The sequence below is a fragment of the Salmo trutta genome, chromosome 32 (genome assembly GCF_901001165.1).
Source record: "Salmo trutta chromosome 32, fSalTru1.1, whole genome shotgun sequence".
NCBI classification, from domain to species: Eukaryota; Metazoa; Chordata; class Actinopteri; order Salmoniformes; family Salmonidae; genus Salmo; species Salmo trutta.
The window spans coordinates 23,547,367-23,572,744 of NC_042988.1; the positions used below are offsets into that span (position 1 = coordinate 23,547,367).

The following is a 25,378-nucleotide window of genomic DNA, read 5'->3' on the forward strand; positions in this document are numbered from 1 at the left end:
TATACCCCTATATACAGTACACCTGTATCCCTCTATATACCCCTATATTCCCCTGTATCCCCCTATACACCCCTACATACCCCTTTATCCCCCCTATATACCCATATATACACCTGTATCCCCCCTATATACCCATATATACCCCTGTATCCCCCCTGTATCCCACCTTGTATCCCCCTGTATCCCCCCTGTATCCCCCCCTATATCCCCCCGTATCCCCCCTGTATCCCCCTTGTATCCTCCTATATCCCCCCTATATACCCCTGTATCCCCCTTGTATCCCCCTTGTACCCCTCTACATCCCCCCTACATTCCCCTATATCCCCCTTATATCCCCCTTGTATCCCCCTATATCCCCCTTGTATCCCCCTTGTAACCCCCTATATCCCCCTTGTATCCCCCTTGTATCCTCCTATATCCCCCCTGTATCCCCATTGTATTCCCCCTGTATCCCCCCTATATCCCCCCTGTATCCCCCTATATCCCCCCTGTATCCCCCTTGTATCCCCCTTGTACCCCTCTACATCCCCCCTACATCCCACTATATCCCCCTTGTATCCCCCTATATCCCCCTTGTAACCGCCTATATCCCCCTATATCCCCCCTGTATCCCCCCATATACCCTTGTATGCCCCTATATCCCCCCTGTATCCCCCCTACACTACCTCCATCAACACATCATCACACAAGTAAACACTGAGACATAACCCCTCCTCAAGTCCCTACACGTTCCTCCATCTTCTACTGTACAGATAGTGTATAACTAGTGTGTCTGTACATCAGAAACACTTCCCATCCCACAGCTAAGGGCAGGAATCCCAGATTCTGAAAGACAGTCTGTAGGAAAAGATCTGCCTAAATGTATAGCCAGCGTTCTTCAAAGAGGATGATATGTAGATGTTTTGCAAAGAGAAGTCTGCCAGGATTGTCAAATCAGTTCATCAGTCCATCAAACATCAAGCAGTATTAGCACAGTAGAGAGAGCTATAGCTTATCCACAGCATACTGGCTTGTATTCCATTGCAGATTAGCAGCTACAATAGTCAATATGTATTTACAGTATGCTTTATCCAACACAATCATTATCATCCCCATGTCTCTCCCTTTCCTGTGTGTATGTGTTTGTGTGTTTGTTTGTTTGTGTGTGCGCACGTGAGTGCCTGTGTGTGCATGAGTGTATGTGCACGTATGTGTGCATCTGTGTGACGCTGCACTAGGCTCCCACCTTAGCAGGGTCATTATGAAGATGAATAGTGTGATTATAAGGATGAATAGTGTGATTATAAGGATGAATAAGGTGATTAGGCCTGTTGTCCTAGCTGCTGGGTGCTGGGGCTGCCTACCCCTCATTAAGGAGGGGACGTAAGCGTGCCTACCACGTCATGCACACATTAACCACCTTACCCAGTCATCCATAGGGTACACATCCATAGGGTACACATCCATAGGGTACACATCCATAGGGTACACATCCATAGGGTACACATCCATAGGGTACACTTTAAGGACTTTTGAAAGACTAGCCCTTGGGCTAAAAGATATCCTAATAAAATCTAAATCAAATGAAACTACGGTTTGGGGATGCCTCTGTAGGTGTGATACCAGGACAAGGGAGATTCATTGTGTTCACCTGAGTGCTGAGCTCTAGTCATGTCCTTAGTAGCTGTTTTGTATGTCTGCTGCTAAATAATACTACAGTGAGCTCCAAAAGTATTGGGACAGTGACAATTTTTGTTGTTGTTTTGGCTCTGTACTCTAGCACTTTGGATTTGAAATGATACATTGACTATGAGGTTAAAGTGCAGACTCTGTCAGCTTTAATCTGAGGGTATTTGTATCCATATTGGGTGAATCGTTTAGAAATTACAGCACTTTTTGTACATAGTCCCACCATTTTAGGGGACCAAAAGTATTGGGACAAATTCACTTATATGTGTATTAAAGTTGTCATAAGTTTAGTATTTGGTCCAATATTCACAGCATGCAATGATTAAATCAAGCTTGTGACTCTACACATTAGTTGGATGCATTTGCTGTTTGTTTTGGTTGTGTTCCAGATTATTTTGTGCCCAATATAAATGAATGGTTAATAATGTATTGTGTCATTTTGGAGTCACTTTTATTTGTAAATAAGCGTAGAATATGTTTCTAAACACTTCTACATGATGTGGATGCTACCATGGTTACGAATAATCCTGAATGAATCGTGAATAACGATGAGTGAGATAGTTACAGACGCACAAATATCCTACCCCCAAGACATGTTAACCTCTCACCATTACAGTAACAGTGGAGGTTAGTATTTTTGGAGGGGTATGATATTTGTGAGTCTATAACTTTCTAGGTCATCATTATTCACGATTCATTCAGGATTATCCGTAATCATGGTAGCATCCACATAAATGTATAAGTGCATCCAACAAATCTGTAGAGTCACAAGCGTGATGTAGTCCAAAGTGCTGGAGTACAAAGACAAAACTGTATGTTATTGTAAGTTGTAAACGATTGTTTACAACTTACAATAACATATATTACAATAACATATACAGTGAGCTCCAAAAGTATTGGGATAGTGACACATTTTTGGTTGTTTTGTCTTGGTACTCCAGCAGTCTACAGACATTATTCCATATGTGTTATTTCATAGTTTTGATGTCTTCACTTTTATTCTACAATGTAGAAAATAGTAAATATAAAGAAAACCCCTGGAATGAGAAGGTGTGTCCAAACATTTGACTGGTACTGTATATTATGTTAAACAAATCAAAATATATTTTATACTTTAGATTCTTCAAAGTAGCCACCCTTTTCCTTGATGATATGCTTTTCCAACAGTCTTGAAGGACTTCCTTCACTCTGCGGTCCAACTCATCCTAAACCATCTCAATTGGGTTGAGGTCGGGTGATTGTGGAGGCCAGGTCATCTGATGCAGCACTCCATCATCCTCCTTCTTGGTCAAATAGCCCTTACACAGTCTGGAGGTGTGTTGGGTCATTATCCTGTTGAAAAACAAATGATAGTCCCACTAAGCGCAAACCAAATAGGATGGTGTATTGCTGCAGAATGCTGTGGTAGCCATGCTGGTTAAGTGTGCCTTGAATTCTAAATAAATCACTGACAGTGTCACCAGCAAAGCACCCCCACACCATCACACCTCCTCCTCCTCCATGCTTCACGGTGGGAAATACACATGCGGAGATCATCCGTTCACCTACTCTGCGTCTCACAAAGACACGGAACCAAAAATCTCAAATTTGGACTCATCAGACCAAAGGACAGATTTCCACCGGTCTAATGTCCATTGCTCGTGTTTCTTGACCAAAGCAAGTCTCTTCTTCTTATTGGTGTCCTTTAGTAATGGTTTCTTTGCAGCAATTCAACCATGAAGGCTTGATGTTGAGATGTGTCTGTTACTTGAACTCTGTGAAGCATTTATTTGGGCTGCAATTTCTGAGTCTGGTAGCTCTAATAAACTTATCCTCTGCAGCAGAGGTAACTCTGGGTCTTCCTTTCCTGTGGCAGTCCTCATGAGAGCCAGTTTCATCATAGCGCTTGATGGTTTTTGCGACTCCACTTGAAGAAACTTTCAAAGTTCTTGAACTTTTCCGTATTGACTGACCTTCATGTCTTAAAGTAATGATCGACTGTCGTTTCTCTTTGCTTATTTGAGGTGTTCTTGCCATAATATGGACTTGGTCTTTTACCAAATAGGGTTATCTTCTGTATACCACCCCTACCTTGTCACAACAAAACTGATTGGCTCAAATGCATTAAGAAATAAAGAAATTCCACAAATTAACTTTTAACAAGACACACCTGTTAATTGAAATGCATTCCAGGTGACTACCTCATGAAGCTGGTTGAGAGAAAGCCAAGAGTGTGCAAAGCTGTCATCAAGTAACGGGGTGGCTACTTTGAAGAATCTCAAATATAAAATATATTTTGATTTGTTTAACACTTTTTTGATTACTACATGATTCCATATGGGTTATTTCATAGTTTTGATGCTTTCACTATTATTCTACAATGTAGAAAATAGTAAAAATAAAGACGACCCCTTGAATGAGTAGGTGTGTCCAAACTTTTGACTGGTTCTGTATAGAATGTTGCTAACATGTAGAGGTCGATGTGCAGGTGTAGCCAAATGCTATGTTATTCTAATTTTGGTTAGCAACATAAAGGTGTAGGGCAGCTTAGTGAGTAGGAACACTGCATAAAGCCAAGTGAGCAGTGAGTCAGTCCAGGGGTTAAACACATCACTAGATTGGCCCAAACATCAGCTCCACCCATGTGATCATCTTCAAGTGGGCCCCAGATAACTGTCTCCATGGCAACCCCACACCAGGAATCTCTTTTTTTTTCTTCACAGCGACTGGTTCTGATGTCCACATGGCAACGGCTGCCGTGGGGACAGTGCAGGGAGGAGGGAGGAGGGATAGAAGGGAGGGTGTGGGGATGGAGGGGAGGGGATGTGTGGGGGTGGCTGCTGCTGACGCACTAGGTGGCTGCCTGCAAACTTTTCCAGAATTCCGCCCACCGGCACAGAAGTAAGCACTCGGCTGGAATCCGGTGCACCAAAGCTGCGTTTCCTCTCTTTTTCTCTCTGTCTGTCTCTCAACCTCGAACAACGCCTCCTACTTGAACCAGGCCTGTTGACCCTCCGTTCTTCATCCATCCACAGAATCTCATAGCACCTCCTCCATGGTTATGTCCCAGAACAACAAAGTACTGCCTGTGTTTCGGGAGCTGTGGTGGTGACACTACTGTTAGGAGGTCAGTGTGTGTGGGCGGGCCCTCCTGTGTGTCTGTCTGTGGCTAGGGGTCTGGGGATTGGCCGGTTCTCTATGTTCTGTTCTGTTGTGTCCTAGGGGAATCTCTGGAGTCTTAGACACCACTGATGGATGACATCAGCAGCAGCAGCAGGGGGGTGGTTAAGGAAGAGGAGGAATGCTTAGCTCTCTCACCTGCGTCCATACACACACACACACACACACACACACACACAAACACACTCACTCCCATATTGTCAAGGATGAGTGTTTTTGTCTTTCTTTTTTCTTTACCAGGACTGAGCTGACAGTGTCGAGATCATGTCTAGACATTGTGGTTTTTGTTTGGGCACAAGTGTCGCATCTAAAATGTATTACACATGTAGTAGGGAGAGTGTTTTCAGATGTCATATTAGTTGGAGAAGTTGAGGGGGGAGGTGGGGGGAGGTGGGAGGTGGGTCAGTTGGTAATTGAACACTCCCAATTATCTTGAATAATCCCTCAGTAATATTTTCCTGTGAATGGAAATTGTGTGGAAAGAAAATGTGTTGGGAGTCAAAGATTACAATTAAAATAAAAATCACAATTTCTTCTGCCGTAATTTGGCCCATTGTATCTGGCGGCTCCCCGGGTTTTATGGGCCAGTGCTTATTTCTATCAGCCGGACGTTGGGATAGAGAGCGGAAAAGAGAGAGAGAGAGAGAGAGGGAAAGAGAGTACGAGAGAGGGGAGAGACACAGAGAGAGAGAGAGAGAGAGGGAAAGAGAGTACGAGAGAGGGGAGAGACATAGAGAGAGAGAAAAAAGAGTGAGCGAGTATGGTTTCCGTCCAAGTGGGGAAATCCACAGCCGACTTAAACCGTCAAAAAATCCCAAGCACCGGGGCCAAGAATCCTCTCCTCAGTGAAAGCCAGAGAGAAAAATGTAACTTTTCTCACTCTAGCTTGAGGAGATAACCAGAAGGCAGCCTAGCAGGGGTTGTGTTTGTGGCTTCAATAGCATTGGAAAAAGTACCTCTGTGTGATTCTTAAACAATTAACCCCGACCTTGGAATGTATTGATTTCAATATGAGGATTTTTATCCAGAATGTTGATCCCAACATGACGGTCATACCAATAGAGTAGGACTCCCCAGAGCAGAGGCCAATTTACAAATCACAGCCTCATCACTGGAATCTCCCCATGAAGACACAACCTTGGAGACATACTATACAGCCATCTCTAGGGAACAGAAAATGGGGGCACATCGACCAGAATATCCAGGGGCTGAGCAGACCAGGTGCCTCTGTGGGATGGGTGATTGTAAATCTACACCCACCTACCAGCCCCACTCACTTGACCGTGTCCACCTCCCTCTTCCCTTCTTCCTCCTCTCCTCTCCTGAATGGATCTCAGTCTCACCCTGGTCTGCTCTAGTATTGAAGTGCTTTATGGCAGTGGGACAGGGAGGACAGGAAAGGACCTAGGTTTTAGGCCACAGCTCATCCCTACAGTAGGGGTCATGGTGGCCAGTGGTCGTTAGGGTGATTGAGGAAGTCCAGCGCTGACCCCTAGTATGGAGTCAGCTGATGGGACCCAGTGGGTCGGTCAGTGCAGGAGAGTCCCATGGCCTGGCTCTGCTCTTAATGCTAACTGCTTTATAAGTGATTAGCACAAGACTTATACGCCCAGCCAGAAGGCCAGCTATACTTACAATGCCTCGATTGCTTTTTAACATCAAGCACTTTCCACGGGGCTGAGTATGTACTGACATGATGCTATTGTAGTACTACAGCTTGCTATAGTGAGCAACCCTTAGATAGAGGTAACATAGTGGATACTATGGCCTGTCTGTAAACGCTGAATGAAGATGTCGTGACCCACCAGACACCTGTTGTGGGTCCCCTGCCAGATGGGCCTCCACATCTCCCCCGTACTCTCTCACCTCCGCCCTCCTCCTCCCTTCCTCCCCCTCTCCCCCCTCCGCCCTCCGCCCTCCTCCTGCCTGAGTTTACATGTCTGACAAGAAAAGGACAGTTTGGAGCGGTTAAGTGTCACATAAATCTTTCAGCGCACTAATCGAAGTGGTTCCCCCAATAGGCTACTCTCTGCAGCTGCTTGAACAAATGACACAACTGTGGACGGGACAGCCAGCTAACTATACCATACTCCCACTGTGATGTCAGCTGTTGATAAGACAAACACACATGGTGCACTGTGGGTGGATGCTGTGTTCTCAATGTTACAAGTTTTGTTCCGACAACTCCGTGGCGACTGTGCTGTGTAACTACATAAACAGTCGTATCCTTATTGAAATGGATTTGAAATGAAAGAGTTCAGGATACTCCTTGTTTTTCTCCTTCACTGCATTTGACCCACTTCTTGATAGATGTTGTTTATTGTGGAGGCTCAGTGGCTGTACTGTGGTGTCAGTGGTGGTAAGAGTCGCACACTGAGTTTGATGTGCTTTTTAGGCCTATGAGTTTCGTTCCAACAATGATGAAAGTGTGACAATGGAAGCAGATCTATCCCCCTCTCTTCTGGACTTCAACCTTCTCTCTGTTCATTGCCCTTCCTCTGTCTCTCCCTCTTTCCCATATATTCCTCCCTGTCTCTTGTTAATTGCCGCAGAGCTTGTTGATGGAAATCAATGAGTGCTTTTTGATTATGAGCCAGAGCTGGGGAAGGTGAGAGAGAAGTGGACACACACACACCGTCAGCACTTTGGAAGGATTAGTGTGTGTTTCACACGGAGGTTCCCACACTCCTCTGCTGTGGCCCAACTCCAGCCTAGCATGGCCTCTGCCAACTGCTTGGTCAAAACTCAATGACATTGGAACAATCACAACAAACTCTCCTCTGATGAGACCTTAACTACCCTCAGACAGTTAACAGACAGTTACGTCTGTGGTATCAAACACCGTCTCCCCTCAGCCTTGTGAGCCCTACCACACACAGTGTGCACAGAAGGAAGAGCAGTGTTAAGTCTGTTTGATAGCTCTTCCTTCAGACACCAGTCGCTCTCATATCTGAGCGGTTCTCGCCGGGGGTCAATTCTTCGTACGTGGGGTCCATTCACAAACCCAGCGCCCCACCCAGCCGCACCCGCGGCACCCATCCTGCCTTCCCGCCATCTTCTCCTCGGCAACACCTGGCACCCGGCTAACAAACACCTGTTCACCTAATTAGACAGACACTGGAGGGAGAAGGAGATGAATAAGTTAATGAGACAGTAATCTGGCCCAATCACATGCCCCGGCGTCTGCTTCCTCCTCGTCTGTTTCCTCCTCGGCAGCAGGGGTGCAGTAATGACCTCTGTATTGGGTGATTCCTTCACCGTGTGACCTTGAGTGACCCCATCACGGATGGACCTTCTGTGGTACCACAGCATGGAGGAATGGAGGGATGAAGGTATAGAGAAAAGTGGGAAGTGGGAAGAAGGAGAGGCCAGGCCAGGCAGGCTGCTTCCTGAAAGGGCAGAGCGAGTGACTTGGCAGCCTGGGCACTGAGGCGTCAGCCAAATGAATGAGCATTAGGAGATGAGGTTCCCATTGCACAGCAGTTGGAGCCGCTCCAGGTCTCACCAGCTGTGCCACTCTTGTTTACAAGCCGCCACCTGCTGCCGGAGAGGTCTCCATTCTGACTAGCAACCTCAGGCTCGCATGACCACCAGAGCCAGACCAGGGCATGTGCTGCCTAGGCTAGGGAAACCCAGTCCCTGGTGCTTATGAGCAGAGCGCCCACTCCTCTGTAGAGTTTCATCATCATGTTTCCTAACATCGCTGTGTGTTACATTTACATACATACATACATACAAGCAGGGGCGCAACTTTGGTTTTAGAAGTGAGGGGGACATATTATTATCCAGTCAGATAAAAACCGCGACCGGGAGACCCATGGGGCGGCGCACAATTGACCCAGCATCATCCAAGTTAGGGGAGGGTTTGGCCGGCAGGGATGTCCTTGTCCCATCACGCTCTAGCGACTCCTGTGGCGGGCATGCGCTGACACGGTTGCCAGGTGTACGGTGTTTCCTCCAACACATTGGTGTGGCTGGCTTCCGGCTTTTCGGGCATTGTGTCAAGAAGCAGTTTTGCTTGGTTGGATCGTGTTTCGGAGGACGCATGGCTCTCGACCTTCTCATCTCCCGAGTCCGTACGCGAGTTGCAGAGATGAGACAGGACTGTAACTACCAATTGGATACCACGAAATTGGGGAGAAAAAGGGGTAAATGTAATACAAAAGAAAATCACAAAATAGCTAAGTTGGGTCAGAGTTTGCAAAACGGCAGCCATCTAGAATGGATGTAATGACTAAATGTCCAGGATCCTATCACTCATTATATATTCATCTCTCTGCTATCCACACAAACAAATCACTGGCCCATATGTTTCATATGCCGGAACAGTATCCACATCCTCCTCCATTCCTCCATCCACAAAACACGCATCCGTCTATCCCTTCCTCCATGACTTGACCTCCTCACGTGTCTCACCATCCCTTCCTTCCTGCAGGCATACAATACCTTCACTTAAGTGCTGTGTTGCTCCAGAAGAATGAATATGTTCTATTCAACGCATCCTGTGGATCTCACAAGCTCTTTCTTTATGTTGTTATGTTATGTTGGTGTTTCCTTTATTTTGGCAGTTACCTGTACACTCATAACTACATGGGTTTGAACTGACTCATGTCACTCTTTGTGTTACCATGGCGTTTCTCTTGATTCTACTATTATTTTTCCTCTGTGACTGCTTTTCTGACCCTGTGTGTTTTCTCTCTTGTTTCTCCTCCAGGGAACTTTAAAGGGATGTGTAAACAGATAGATCACTTTCCTGAGGACACGGACTATGAAGCGGACCCCTCTGAGTACTTCTTACGTGAGTCTCCTCTCTTTGGCTTCCACTTTTACAGTACAGAGGAACCAGTGAGCCTCAAGTGATAGTGTGGTCTGGGCATCCCATCTGCACATTTGATACTGTATTGTAGTGAATAGTGTAAATACTACACAAATACTACACAAATGTACAACTGTGTACTTTCTAATCTTGTTAAGAGAGGGTAGTATTTAATATGAGGTAACCTTCAACCAGGTGACAAGGGGGGACAGAAATCAGCCAACAACGCATCCTCTTACTTCAACTGACAACTTGTTCATAATTAATACCTGAGCCCACTTTCCCCACCCAGCCCCTGACAGTCAATACAGACAGTAGTTCTGGTGGGCCTGTGTGTTATTTTAGATATCTCTAAACTGTATCCTGCTTTTAGTGAGTGCCTGTCTGTCTGGTCTGAACTCTACCAGGCACCACTCCGCCTCTCCTGGCTGTTTTTACTGCATGCCATGTGTAACGTAACGTGCAGTATTACAGTCCACTGTGTACCCTGTAAACTCCCCACATTGATTTGTGCTCTGTTTTCCTCACTGCTAGCAAGACATGGAAATGAGTGTCAAACAATCTGCGGTAATAATCCTAAAATTACATGATTTCCATGCCAACAGAAATTGTATTTGAATTCCATAATTTAGGATTTTGAATTTGAATGTAATATTTTTGAATTTGTAATGCACAAACTTGTATTTCATGATTTGAAACTGAATTGAGTGAATATTGCATTCAGTTTTAAAATTCAATTTACATTTAATTGAGTATTCAAATTCAATATTTATATATTCAGTTTCAATATGATAGATATTGCATTCATTATCTGTGTATCAAGTTTACAAACTATCATTTCAAGTTTATAAAAGTATATACTTTATATATATATACTTTATATATTATATATTGAACTTCTCAGATGCATTTAGATTAAGTTTTTAAGTTCAGTTCTCTAAATTCAGATTCAAAACCAGAGACAACATCCTGGCTCTTTGCCAGCCAGGAAAAGTAGAGGAGAACAGATAGATTGAAACGCTCACTGTGATAAACAGAAGCTTCTGAAGTCAATGTGGCATGTTGAATAAAATGTTTTCCTATGAATTTGGCTCTAGCATTTGAACAGTTTTTATGACTCCATTCCTGAAAGCTAAGACTCTCTGGAACATGGTCATGCCTTCTGTTTCCCTCTATGATGATCGCAGGCCTTGTTAGAAGGGAGTGTCACAAAAACTGCAATTTGGCCCCATAACAACATACTGTAGTTGAATAGCCCTGTCACAGCCCTTCTAAGGATAGCCTTTCCACTCCCTATTTAATGTTTCTCTGGGGACTAACTGGGATCAAAACATGTCTCCCGCATCTCACAAGATTCCTGTGACTGTGAGACTTTGAAGTGTACGATGCTCAAACCCAAATGATGGGTTTTGTTTATTTTCATAGAACAATACACAGTTTCAACACAGTATTGAGAGTTTCAAACAAATAAGTTAAACTAACACTACCTCTGCATATTGACCTAGTACATTCAAAAAGTGCTGCAAAGTCCCTTCATTTTACCCCTGAACAGTTCTCACTCAAAATATAGGAAAAGGAAAATGTAATTTTACCACAAACAACCCATTGGGTGAATCAGTGCTTTGATCCAATTGATTAGCACACATTTCCATGTTACGAGCAGTGCCTCGGCCCCACGTGTCACGTCCTGACCAGGTAAAAGGGTAATTTGCCATAGTAGAATGGACAGGGCGTGGCAGGGGGGTTGTTTTGTGTGTTTTGGGGTTTGTTGGTTTCTAGGGGAATGTGTTCTAGTTTTAATTGTCTATGTTTCGTTTTCCAGGTTTGGCCGAGTATGGTTTCCAATCAGAGCCAGGTGTCTTTCGTTGTTTCTGATTGGAAGCCATACTTAGGCAGCCTGTTTTCCTTTGGGTTTTGTGGGTGGTTGTTTCCGTATTGTCGTTGTACCTTACGGATCTGTTGTTTGTCGTTTGGTTATTTTGTTCAAGTGTTCTCTCAGAATAAAAGAAGATGAGCACTATACACGCAGCGCCTTGGTCTGTTGAAAACGACGCCGGTGACAGAACCACCCACCAAAAGAAGACCAAGCAGCGTGGGAGGAGGTACATCGAGTCGTGGACCTGGGAGGAAATCCTGGATGGGGCAGGACCGTGGACAAGGCCGGGAGAGTATCGCCGCCCGCCGGAGGAGATAGAGGCAGCGAAGGCGGACGGCGTTACTGGGAGGAATGGCTGGAATGGCAGGAGGAGGCTGAGAGGCAGCCCCCCCGCATACGGGTAGTTTGGCTAGGTCAGGGTGGAGCCCTGACCTAACTTCCCAGGCATACAAGAGCGAGCCGTGGAGCAAACCGGAGCCAAGAAAGGAGTCAAGCACCGAGTTCGACGCGAGATTCCGGGAAATGGTGCTGGCGGAAAGGGCACTGCGGAGCGGGCGTGCAGAGGGGCGAGAAATGCATTACGGGGTAGTGCGCACTATCTCGCCCATCCGCACGCACAGTCCGGTGCGGTCGGTACGGGCTCCACAGCGTTGCCGTGCTAGAGTTGGCACTCAGCCAGGAAGGAGTGTGCCTGCTCAGCGCATCTGGCCGCCAGTGCGTCTCCTCGGCCCAGTTTATCCTGTGCCTGCTCTACGCACGGCAGCCCTCATTCCCCAGCACAGCCCAGTTCGCCCTGTGCCAGCGCTCCGCCCGTGCCGGGCTACAGTGACCATCCAGCCAGGACGGAGTGTGCCAGCCCTGAGCTCCAGACCTCCGGTGCGCCTCCACGGCCCAGTGTGCCCTGTGCCTGCTCTGTGCACCCAGTCTCCTGTGCGTCTCCCCAGTCTGGTGAGACCGGTTCCAGCTCCCCGTAGGAAGCCTCCAGCAATGATCAACGGTCTGAAGCCTCCAGCGATAATCCAGGGCATGAAGCTTCCAGTGATGATCCATGGCCCGGAGCCTGAAGGGCTAATCCATGGCACGAAGCCTCCAGTGATGATCCATGGCCCGGAGCCTGTAGGGATGATCCATGGCACGACGCCTCCAGTGAGGATCCATGGCCCGAAGCCTCCAGTGATGATCCATGGCCCGGAGCCTGTAGGGATGATCCATGGCACAAAGCCTCCAGTGATAACCCATGTCCCGGAGCCTCCAGTGATGATCCATGGCACAAAGCCTCCAGTGATGATCCATGGTGCGGAACCAGTAGTGATGATCCATGGCACGGAACCTACGGCGACGCTCCTCAGCCCGGAGCCTCCAGCGACGCTCCTCAGCCCGGAGCCTCCAGCGACGCCCCTCAGTCCGGAGCCTCCAGCGACGCCCCTCAGCCCGGAGCCTCCAGCGACGCCCCTCAGCCCGGGGCCTCCAGCGACGCCCCTCAGCCCGGACCCTCCAGCGACGCCTCTCAGCCCGGGGCCTCCAGCGATGGCTCTCAGCACTGGGCCTCCAGCGACAACTCTCAGCCCGGGGCCTCCAGCGACGCCCCTCAGCCCGGGGCCTCCAGCGACGCCCCTCAGCCCGGGGCCTCCAGCGACGCCCCTCAGCCCGGGCCCTCCAGCGACGCCCCTCAGCCCGGGGCCTCCAGCGACGCCCCTCAGCCCGAGGCCTCCAGCAACGCCCCTCAGCCCGGGCCCTCCAGCGACGCCTCTCAGCCCGGGGCCTCCAGCGATGGCTCTCAGCACTGGGCCTCCAGCGACAACTCTCAGCCCGGGGCCTCCAGCGACGCCCCTCAGCCCGGGGCCTCCAGCGACGCCCCTCAGCCCGGGGCCTCCAGCGACGCCCCTCAGCTCGGGGCCTCCAGCGACGCCCCTCAGCTCGGGGCCTCCAGCGACGGCGCTCAGCCCGGGGCCTCCAGCGATGCCTCTCAGCCCGAGGCCTCCAGCGACGGTCTGCAGCTCGAGGCCTCCAGTGACGGTCTGCAGCCCGGGGCCTCCAGTGACGGTCTGCAGCCCGGAGTCTTCAGCGACGGTCTGCAGCCCAGAGCCTCCAGCAGGGGTCGGCAGCGCAGAACGGGGGCTACAGAGCCACCTCCGTAGCTGGAGGATTGGCGGAAGAGTTGTGTGTAGCACAGGAACCGTTGTAGATGGTGGCCACCCTCCCTTCCCTCCCTTTAGGTTTGGGGTTGTTTTTGTGGGGGTTTTGTTTGAGGTGCAGTCGGGGTCTGCACCTTCGGGGGGGGGGTACTGTCACGTCCTGACCAGTTAAAAGGGGTCATTTGCCATAGTAGAATGGACAGGGCGTGGCAGGGAGGTTGTTTTGTATGTTTTCGGGTTTGTTGGTTTCTAGGGGAATGTGTTCTAGTTTTAATTTTCTATGTTTTGTTTTCCAGGTTTGGCCGAGTATGGTTTCCAATCAGAGCCAGGTGTCTTTCGTTGTCTCTGATTGGAAGCCATACTTAGGCAGCCTGTTTTCCTTTGGGTTTTGTGGGTGGTTGTTTCCGTATTGTCGTTGTACCTTACGGAACTGTTGTTTGTCGTTTGGTTATTTTGTTCAAGTGTTCTCTCAGAATAAAAGAAGATGAGCACTATACACGCAGCGCCTTGGTCTGTTGAAAACGACGCCGGTGACACCACGCCTGTTTAACAATGCTCCAGACATTTGACCCCTCCCTTCCCCCACCCAGTGATGCTCAACTGACCTGGATTCAGGTTTTGTTCATCTCCTGGTCTCCATCAGAACAGACAGTAATTGAAGCCCACTCTGAGAGAAGAGGAGAGCGGAGCAGTGTGTGTTACTGCCAGTCCTGGAGATGAAGCCTAGCCAATTAGGCTGTGTTTGACTTAACGCTCTGAGCGACTGTGCTCGTCCATATGTGCCAGAGAGGACGGTTATGATAACAGCTCTGGTAATGATTCTAACGATGCTGTAGCCTTAACGAAGCCGGATCAGCCCTAGCGAAGCTGGGTCTTAACTAGGTGCCCGAAGTCACTGGCCTTGACAGGAGTGCAGGGGCGCAGGAGCGAGGTGACACTGCGGACCTCAGACCATGCACCCATACGTGTGTGTGTGTGTGTGTGTGTGTGTGTGTGTGTGTGTGTGTGTGTGTGTGTGTGTGTGTGTGTGTGTGTGTGTGTGTGTGTGTGTGTGTGTGTGTGTGTGTGCATGTATTTTAACCGCTTCCTGCTCTGTGATTGGACGAGAGGGCTGCAGTGCTCCCAGTTGCTTGCCAATTAGGATACTCACATCCATAAATATTTCAGCCTCCTTCCTATATAGGTCAGGCCTCTATCACTCTCTCTCTCTCTCTCTTTCTCCCTCTCTCTTTCTCCCTCTCTCTCCCCGCGCACCCGTCTGTGACTGGCATGTCTTTTCAGTCTGGAGTTGTACCTCTGTACCACTGTAGTGACAAAGTGAGTCCCTATTCAGGCCACTCAGTGTGTCTGTGTGTCTGCGTTTGTATGTTTGTGTTACATTTGTGTGTTCTCTTCTGTGAAGGTCGGGCAGGGTGAGGTCATGAGGGTACAGTGGGCCACATTGGGACAGGTTCAGAGAGAGGTGGATGTCATACTGTAGCTTTAATATCTCCGCTGCCTGTTTCATCATAGCCAGGCTGGTGTGGTCTGTGAAGGGAATTCGTTTATATACTTACCCCATTTGACTTTAGTGGAGGACACACAGCTGGTATTTCCATAATGAGGTGTTGCTCAGAGCATCTGGAGGGAGACCAAAGAGAGAGAGGGGGTATGCCAGCCACTTACAGGGTAGAACGAGAAGGGAAGGGTTATGCAATAGAGATTATGTCACCTCAGGTAAAAACCCACAGGAAGTGATGTCAGAGGGAGTTCACACTGAGGGGACTGAGGGGACTCGTTTATGATGTATGTAATCCTGTGATTCAGCACCTGCTAGCTCGCAGTACACCAGCCTACACCAGTATTGGAAGTGAGCAAATCTGACATATACAGAGGAAAGGCACAGAATGTTCTTGAATACATACGTGCACCACCCCTCCCCCATACTTGAACACACACAGACAGACACAGACATAGACACGCAGACACAAACACACACAGACACACACATAGCACACACAGACATCCCCAAACACAAACACACACACAGTAGCAAGCTGCTTTGCAGTAGTGACTGTAGTGACTGTGAATCCTCGGCTCTCCCCATAGCCAGGCGGTTCACACATCCACACACGGTTATATAACCCAGCTTAGGCATACTAAAGCCACAGTGGGTTTTTAGATCATGCCGTGTCCGAGCTCCCATCATCCACTGCTCTACTGGGCGCTAAGCAGCAGAGAGAGAAAGAGCGAGAGAGAGAAGAGAGAGAGAGAGAGAAGAGAGGAGTAAAGGAAAACACCCAGTTATGCAAGAAACGGTTGATGCAGGAGGAACTAGAACACCTAAATACATTACTGTGATAACCACACTTACACACAGAGATACAGAAAGAGAGAGAGAGAGAGAGAGAGATACAGAGAGAAAGAGAGATACAGAGAGAGAGAGAGAGAGATACAGAGAGAGAGAGATACAGAGAGAGAGAGAGATACAGAGAGAGAGAGAGATACAGAGAGAGAGAGAGAGAGAGAGAGAGATACAGAGAGAGAGAGAGATACAGAAAGAGAGAGAGAGAGAGAGAGAGAGAGAGAATTAGAGGGAATTAGACCAAAGTTCTCAATTGGTACAAAATATATAGAGTACTGCACACACTACAATTACTTAGGTTTAAAAATAAGCTCAACTGGACACCTTAATGAGGCAGTGAATGAACTGAGAGAGAAAGCACGCAGGGCATTCTACGCCATTAAAAAGCAAATTCAAATTGAAATACCTATTAAAATTTGGCTAAAACTAATTGAATATGTCATTGAACCAATTGCACTTTATGGCAGCGAGGTGTGGGGTCCACTTGCAAAACAAGATTTCATCAAATGGGACAAACACCCCATTGAAACCCTACATGCAGAGTTCTGTAAGATTCTCCTACATGTCCAGAGGAAAACTACAAACAATGCATGCAGGGCAGAATTAGGCCAATATCCACTAATAATAAAAACTCAAAAAAGAGCAATTAAGTTTTGGAAACATCTAAAATACAGTGACCCCCTCTCATATCATTACCAAGCCCTGCAATGCCAAGAGCTGAGCAAAGAAAAGAGTCCCCTCATCCAGCTGGTCCTGGGGCTGAGTTCACAAACCTGTTCTACTAACACACTGAAGCCTCAGGACCAGAACATCCAATCAATCAGAATAAACCAAATTACAACACAGTCAAAACAAAACTACATTGCTTATTGGGAAACACAAGCACAAACACAAAGCAAAATGCAGTGCTATCTGGCCCTAAATCGACAGTACACTATGGCTAAATATTTGACCATGGTTACTGATCAAAACCTTAGAAAAACCTTGACAAAGTACAGGCTCAGTGAGCACAGCCTTGCCATTGAGAAGGGTAGACACAGGAAAACCTGGCTCCCTGTAGAGGAAAGGCTGTGCAACCACTGCACAACAGCAGAACCTGAGACGGAGCTGCATTTCCTGACAAAATGTCAAAAATATAAAACAATTAGAGAGTGTCATTTCCCCAAATTTGAAATCCTTATTCAAGGTTTTAAAGACCTCTCTGATGAGGATAGGCTACCCATCCTGTTGGGGGAGGACGCAGAGAGCTGTGGGTTGGCAGCGCACTACATTGCTGCCTGCCATAAGTTGAGGGACAGTGTCTGACAGACCAATAAACCTGCACATATCCTCAACTGTATGATTATTGTTATTGTAGAATGTATGGTTATATTGACCGTTGGTTATTGTTGTTACTGTTGTCCCGTTGACAATTTTTGATTCTCATTTTTATTTATTTTTTATATTGTAAATATCCAAAGTAAGCTTTGGCAATATGTACATTGTTACGTCATGCCAATAAAGCGAATTGAATTGAATTGAATTGAGAGAGAGAGAGATACAGAGAGAGAGAGATACAGAGAGAGAGAGAGAGATACAGAAAGAGAGAGAGAGAGAGATACAGAGAGAGAGAGATACAGAGAGAGAGAGATACAGAAAGAGAGAGAGAGAGAGAGATACAGAGAGAGAGAGATACAGAGAGAGATACAGAAAGAGAGAGAGAGTTATAGAGAGAGAGAGATACAGAAAGAGAGAGAGAGATACAGAGAGATACAGAGAGAGAGAGATACAGAGAGAGATACAGAGAGAGAAATACAGAGAGAGAGAGAGAGATAGAGAGAGAGAGAGAGAGAGAGAGATACAGATGGAGCGATACAGACAAAGCGATACAGAGAGAGAGCGAGAGAGAGATACTGAGAGAGAGCGAGAGAGACAGAGACAGAGAGTCAGATTGAGTAGAAAATAAGTTGTGAGTCTTGTTGTAGCTATAGTGGATGTTCTGTCAGTAGTGACAATGATGGCAGTCTGTGGTAAAGATGTCTCATGTCTGTGGATCCTAGCCAGGGTTCACTAGGGGTCAGAGCATGGTGTGATGAGCTACATAGTTAATACAGAGAGGGGGGCTGGATTCTGGCCTAATCTGGCCCAATAAAATCAATGGGTCTGGGGTAGGACACACACAGGGGGCTTGCATGTAGGGCAGCAGGGGTGGGACAGTGGGGGCTCTGGGGCGATGGGGGGTGTAGGCAACATTGGGGAGATCATTGGTTGTGGCCCAGCATGGGAGTTCCAGCACCAGCTCCAGAGGGGGGATGGGCAGCCGGTCGCTCAAGCCTGAGTCCTGGTGGGTCACGCCGGTTCCACCTGAGGCCAGGACCGTGGACCACGGTCACAGCCATTGGACCAGAGAGAGGGTCACATCACATGACCTCCACTGCCTCGGTAGAGGATAGTCATCAGGATAATGTGTTAATCATGAGTGACAGCCTTAAAGTGATTCTATTAGAGACTATTATTACTATGACTCTCCACTTGGATTTACTGTGTGGTGTTAGGTAGCTAGAGAGAGATGTCACAGTGTAGCTGTGTAACAGTGGTGGCCTAGGCGACAAATATGGAGTCCATCGACAGATACATTAAACACATACAGGCCCATAAATGAAAAGGCAATCATTTTAGTGGCCTGGTGGAGCGAGCAAGTACCAGCGCTCTAACTACACATCTCATTAAGGCTGGAAATATGGAACTCAGAGGTGAGAGAATGTACAGTATCTAGAAAACAAAGGGACAGTAACAATAACACAGAGGTTACACAACCGTTATTTGTGACTGCATATGGACACTTGTTAGCCTTCCTTCACACACGCATTGACATATCCACATTGAATGCAGGGTTTCTCTGTATTGACCCATGTTAGTCCGTGCTGTGGTACTATGCTAACAGTGGCATATCGTGACATAAACCACAGTATTACCAGTCTTATCCATATGTATTGGAGCATCTCTCTGTGCTATCATGCCATTCACTGTTGTACCAGGCTAATTTTAAATTGAGCTTCCTCTGCCCTGTGCTCTGGGCTACTACTCATGCTTTTCTGGCTGCTAAGCTAGCTAACAGACTAAGCAGGGTTACTGTTCAGTTTGTTCAAACTAATCATAGTGGAGCTACCCTGTGTTAGTCTATGGGCTACTGTGCTGTTTGTGTAAACGCTAAGGCTAAGATAAGCTAACACAGACAGCAGTGGTTATGTAGGCTACTGTGTCAATGCTAAGCTAACAGAGCGAGTAGTCATTCTGTGCTGTTGGTGCTAAGCTAACCCAGAGCAGCTAGCTATGGCACAGTGCTGTCAGGCAGGCAGGCAGACGGGCAGACCTGATCTATGGGGACATCAGCAGTGGAGTGGAGGGTAATTACACTAATTGAAATGTGGTCTTTAATTGTCTGAGCAGTCCTGTCATGTGAAGGAACTTCAATGTGTCAGGCGGCCCAGATTCTTTTCCACCGTGCTCCAGTGACCAGTCTGTGTGTGGATGAGTGTGTGAGGGGTGTGTGTAGACAGGGATTTTGCTGTGTGATATGTTATGTTAGTATGACAGAGCGATATTCAGTGGGGGACTGCAGTGTCAGAGAGCATGAAGCCCACTGTAGTCCTATGTCGTACAGCACTTTTCCATGTAAGAAAAAAAATTGAGAAAGATAAACTTTGGCTGTGTGCATATGGAGAGTGTACGTGTATAGGGGTAGTGTGAGAGTGTGCATACACATGCTTGTGTGCAACTCTGAGGGCATATGATAACTTTGTGTGCATATGTGTGTCACAGGCGGCTGGTGGCACGGTAATTTGGGAGGACAGGAGGATAGTAATGGCTGGAACGGCGTAAATTGAATGGTATTAAACACAGCAAACACACTGTTTCCATGTGTTTGATACCATTCCATTTCAGGCATTATTATGAGCCATCCTCCCCTCACCAGCCTCCTGCAGGAGGCTTCTTGGTTGAGGCTGAGTATTGAGGAGGAGGAGGGCGGGCTGGATTAATAAGTGTTTGTAGTTTTAAATCAATGTGCCTGGGAGCTGAGGCACCTGATTAGCATGACCCTGTCCTGCACATCAGCACATTCAGTGCTGGGGGAGGCTGATTAAGAGCCAATGCTAATTTCCTCTCACAACGCTGTCAATGAGAGAGGGAGAGAGAGGAGAGAAGAGAGAAGAGAGAGAAGGTTCAAAGAGATGCCTTTGTCAAGAGAACTCTTTGCATATTTATTGGTGTATGTACGTGTGTGTGTGTGTGTGTGTGTGTGTGTGTGTGTGTGTGTGTGTGTGTGTGTGTGTGTGTGTGTGTGTGTGTGTGTGTGTGTGTGTGGGTGTGGGTGTGTGTGCGTTCATGCATGCATGCGTTTTTTTGTGTGTATACAACATATTATTTGGTTTATATGCTGAAGCCGTAAACTGGCAATGTACTGGTAAATGGACATGATGTTAAGTGTGAATATGTGTTATGTGGCGTTAATGCAATAGAGTGATCCCTGGCTGTGAGTCACTGTGAGTCACTCTGGAGCTGTGTTGGGTAGTGTTGGTAGGGGAGAGTGGGGTAAGTTGAGCCACCATTGTTTCTAAGACACCGTACACAAAATGTCTCATTTCACCAAATATTTAGGAAGAGGTCATCATTTCATTGAGTATGTGAAGGAAAAAAAACACATGTAAAAAGTGGTAAGCAAGTTCAGTCCAAAGAACAGATTTTCACCAAGTCAAATTAATTTATTGTGTTAGAGGTTTGTTGCTGTGTGGGCTAATATAGTCATGTTTGCCTTGGGGTAAGTTGAGCGAATTGCAAAAGTTGAGCAAATTGCAAAAGTGTTTTCTTTCCAGGCATAATGCAAGGAATTATCGCTTGGATATGAGGTAACAACAGGGCTTATGTTAAAAGGGTTTGTTAGGTGTTCAGCCTGTGTTAAAAGGGTTTGTTAGGTGTTCAGCCTGTGTTAAAAGGGTTTGTTAGGTGTTCAGCCTGTGTTAAAAGGGTTTGTTAGGTGTTCAGCCTGTGTTAAAAGGGTTTGTTAGGTGTTCAGCCTGTGTTAAAAGATGCTTTCAATTATTAAAAGACAAAGTGATTGTGATTGTGTTGAATTGTGTTTGGGAAATAAAGATAGACATGATTTTAAAAAGGTAGTGGTAATATTTCATTCAGTTCAGACATTTGTAGGCGGCTTAGCTTGTCCTGTTCCACAGCTAAATTTACCCCGTACCTGGTGTAAATTTTGCCAAGAGACCAGTTTTTTTGGACAAGCTTTGTTTTCAAAACTGTAAAGGTTACATGAATTCTAATTATTTCTAGGGATACGCAACATCCTGAAATATATGTAGATATCTTTATTAGAATTAATACTATATTTACCTTGATGGAGAGATGCTGAATGTAAAAAAAGGCTCACCTTACCCCACTCTCCCCTACTACTTCCTTATGAGGTGATCAGCATGTGTGGAGAGGTGGTTAGATACTGTAAAGACACTGATGTGTTACATATGTGTACAATAGTCTGCGTGAAGTAGTGTGTAAGAACGTGGTCAGTCAGTGCCAATCAATACAGCGCACACCAGCTCTGTATCTCTGTGGGCAGCCTGGCACGCACACTGGCACTCACAGACAGGCGGCAAAGCGGGGCAGGGCAGCTCTAACAAGCCACTATCAGTCATCACTACGCCTTTCCCAATGACAGGCAGGGACACATCCATCCCAGGCAGGACTGCTTTCTATCTGTCTAATGAGGCAGGATGGAGGGTATGTGGTAGTGGAGCTGATAAAGGACAGGATAGCATAGGGCTGCTGTGTGTCACTACTTTAATAACCAGCCTGACTGGTAACGCTTTGGGCTTAGCGAGAACACAGGGAGGGGACGAGGTGAGGAGGCAGAGATACCTCTCCCCAAATAGGTCCCAGGCGACCTACACAGACAGAAGTGGTCCCAGGCGACCCACACAGACAGAAGTGGGCCAGGTGACCCACACAGACAGAAGTGGTCCAGGCGACCCACACAGACAGAAGTGGGCCCTGGCGACCCACACAGACAGAAGTGGGCCCAGGCGACCCACACAGACAGAAGTGGTCCCAGGCGACCCACACAGACAGAAGTGGGCCAGGTGACCCACACAGACAGAAGTGGTCCCAGGCGACCCACACAGACAGAAGTGGGCCCTGGCGACCCACACAAACAGAAGTGGTCCCTGGCGACCCACACAGACAGAAGTAGTCCCTGGCGACCCACACAGACAGAAGTGGGCCCAGGCGACCCACACAGACAGAAGTGGGCCCAGGCGACCCACACAGACAGAAGTGGGCCCAGGCGACCCACACAGACAGAAGTGGGCCCAGGCGACCCACACAGACAGAAGTGGTCCCAGGCAACCCACACAGACAGAAGTGGTCCCTGGCGACCCACACAGACAGAAGTGGGCCCAGGTGACCCACACAGACAGAAGTGGGCCCAGGCGACCCACACAGACAGAAGTGGGCCCAGGCGACCCACACAGACAGAAGTGGGCCCAGGCGACCCACACAGACAGAAGTGGTCCCTGGCGAGGCTCTTTGTGATAGTGACCTCGACCCAAATCAAAACGGTGACCTGGCTGATAATCACAGGGCTCCAGAGCGCATTCTCGATTAGCGCTCCTCCTTTCATGTGCCGTGTCGCCGAGAGGGACTTCGGAAACACAAGACGCGACCGAGGTCGCCGCTGTCTCTGGCTATCAGCAGAGAGGTCAACGCTTTCATTTAGACAGGGTCATTGTTTTCCAACTTCATAGATTTCTGAAACACCTCTCAGGACAGGGTCCATAGTCCACCTTCCAGGACAGGGTCCATAGTCCACCTCCCAGGACAGGGTCCATAGTCCACCTCCCAGGACAGGGTCCATAGTCCACCTCCCAGGACAGGGTCCATAGTCCACCTCCCAGGACAGGGTCCATAGTCCACCTCCCAGGACAGGGTCCATAGTCCACCTCTCAGGACAGGGTCCATAGTCCACCTCCCAGGACAGGGTCCATAGTCCACCTCCCAGGACAGGGTCCATAGTCCACCTCTCAGGACAGGGTCCATAGTCCACCTCCCAGGACAGGGTCCATAGTCCACCTCCCAGGACAGGGTCCATAGTCCACCTCCCAAGACAGGGTCCATAGTCCACCTCCAGGACAGGGTCCATAGTCCACCTCCTAGGACAGGGTCCATAGTCCACCTCCCAGGACAGGGTCCATAGTCCACCTCCCAGGTCAGGGTCCATAGTCCACCACCCAGGACAGGGTCCATAGTCCACCTCCTAGGACAGGGTCCATAGTCCACCTCCTAGGACAGGGTCCATAGTCCACCTCCTAGGACAGGGTCCATAGTCCACCTCCCAGGACAGGGTCCATAGTCCACCTCCCAGGACAGGGTCCATAGTCCACCTCCCAGGACAGGGTCCATAGTTCACCTCCCAGGACAGGGTCCATAGTCCACCTCCCAGGACAGGGTCCATAGTCCACCTCCCAGGACAGGGTCCATAGTCCACCTCTCAGGACAGGGTCCATAGTCCACCTCTCAGGACAGGGTCCATAGTCCACCTCTCAGGACAGGGTCCATAGTCCACCTCCCAGGACAGGGTCCATAGTCCACCTCTCAGGACAGGGTCCATAGTCCACCTCCCAGGACAGGGTCCATAGTCCACCTCCCAGGACAGGGTCCATAGTCCACCTCTCAGGACAGGGTCCATAGTCCACCTCCCAGGACAGGGTCCATAGTCCACCTCCCAGGACAGGGTCCATAGTCCACCTCCCAGGACAGGGTCCATAGTCCACCTCCCTGCAGCCCAAAGTCAGAATAATGTCCTACTCAGATAATGGGATATTACTGTACCTGCCGCGGTAGGATAACTAATCACAGAACACTTAGTCGGCATACGGTGTGTTGTTGGTTCATAGATTATGTTGGGCTGTTACAGTGAGTGTACTGTATGTGTTTCATTACACCTGGAAAGCTTAGGGAAAGCTTATCAGAAGTTATGCTCTGAATTGAGCTGTTCAAACACAACTACAGTTTCTCAATCCGAAATCCATCCACTCTCACTCACACAAATCTTACTACCGTCCACTAAAGCCCACTGTTAGCCACACATCACACTGGCATGACTGTGGAGAGGAACCTTCACTTACTGTGATAATCAATCCTATACTCAGCTGGAGAACACTGCCTGTCTGTCCAGCGTCCCGCAGGTTATCTGCCATGTTAAAACACACCCCTCCAGGCAGGAGCCAAACCGCTGACAGACGCATAAAAGAACCAAAGAAGATGTGAAACTTCCGATATTTGGCAACACTGAGGTATTTTTCACTGGGTGGAGGTAGCAGCACTCACTGCCTTGGGGCAAAGTTATCTCTCCGTCTCCCTCCGAGAACTTCCATCTCCAGCCCTCACTCATGCCCTCACTGGAACGAAGGAACAGGAGCCCTCATAAAAACACCTGTCTGAATTTCATACATCCACTAAGCGAACACTTCACTGACATATTCAACATTATAGTAAAATAGAGTGAGTTCTGGCGTAAGAAATCTGCAGGGACCCCAGCATTTCTTCGTTTCAGAGGTAGAGCGTGCTTAGCCAAACCCAGGGGCACTTGGCGCAGCGAACAGCAGCCTGAACCGAGGGAAGGCACAGCATGCTGGGAGGTTACTGTGAAGGTCAGTGCACTTTGGAGTGTGCTGCTAAGCATGGTGGGTAATATAAAGAGAATACATAGGCACTGGGCTGACTGATACCATTCTCTTGCCCTTGAAAAGCTCCCTATCGAAAGTCTATACTGTAGTTGTAGTTACTTTCAAGATTTCCCCCTGCGTTCATAACCTAGGGAGTTCTGCCTGGGAGTCCAGCTGCTTCTCAGTCCAGTAAGTGATTCTTAAATCTTTGACTCAAAGCACATTAAATGTAGCAATGCATTTAATAAAGAATGACATTCGTTTTTTAACAAGGCCCAAATGATAGCTGAACATACCAAAGAGCTAAATTATTCAACTCAGCCTAATGTGCAGTTTTTTTTACGCAACGTGGCAAACTTTCCCAGCAACCACTGAGCTGGCTCCTCTCTCTCTCTCTCTCTCTCTCTCTCTCTCTCTCTCTCTCTCTCTCTCTCTCTCTCTCTCTCTCTCACTCTCTCTCTCTCTCTCTATCTCTCTCTCTCTCACTCTCTCTCTCTCACTCTCTCTCTCTCTCTCTCTCTCTCACTCTCTCTCTCTGTCACTCTCTCTCTCTCTCTCTCTCTCATTCTCTCTCTCTCTCTCTCACTCTCTCTCTCTCTCTATCTCTCTCACTCTCACTCTCTCTCACTCTCTCTCTCTCTCTCACTCTCACTCTCTCTCTCTCTCTCTCTCTCT

At 48.0% G+C, this 25,378-nt stretch overlaps 1 protein-coding gene across 1 annotated transcript in view; it reads left to right on the forward strand.

The window, feature by feature from the left end:
- The window catches only part of LOC115171467 (voltage-dependent calcium channel gamma-2 subunit), a 64,376-nt gene that overhangs the window by 30,283 nt on the left and 8,715 nt on the right, over window positions 1-25,378 (forward strand). The window contains exon 2 of the mRNA XM_029728297.1: window positions 9,542-9,625. Within this exon, the coding sequence (XP_029584157.1) occupies window positions 9,542-9,625 (84 nt within the window). The remainder of the gene's footprint in view (window positions 1-9,541; window positions 9,626-25,378) is intronic.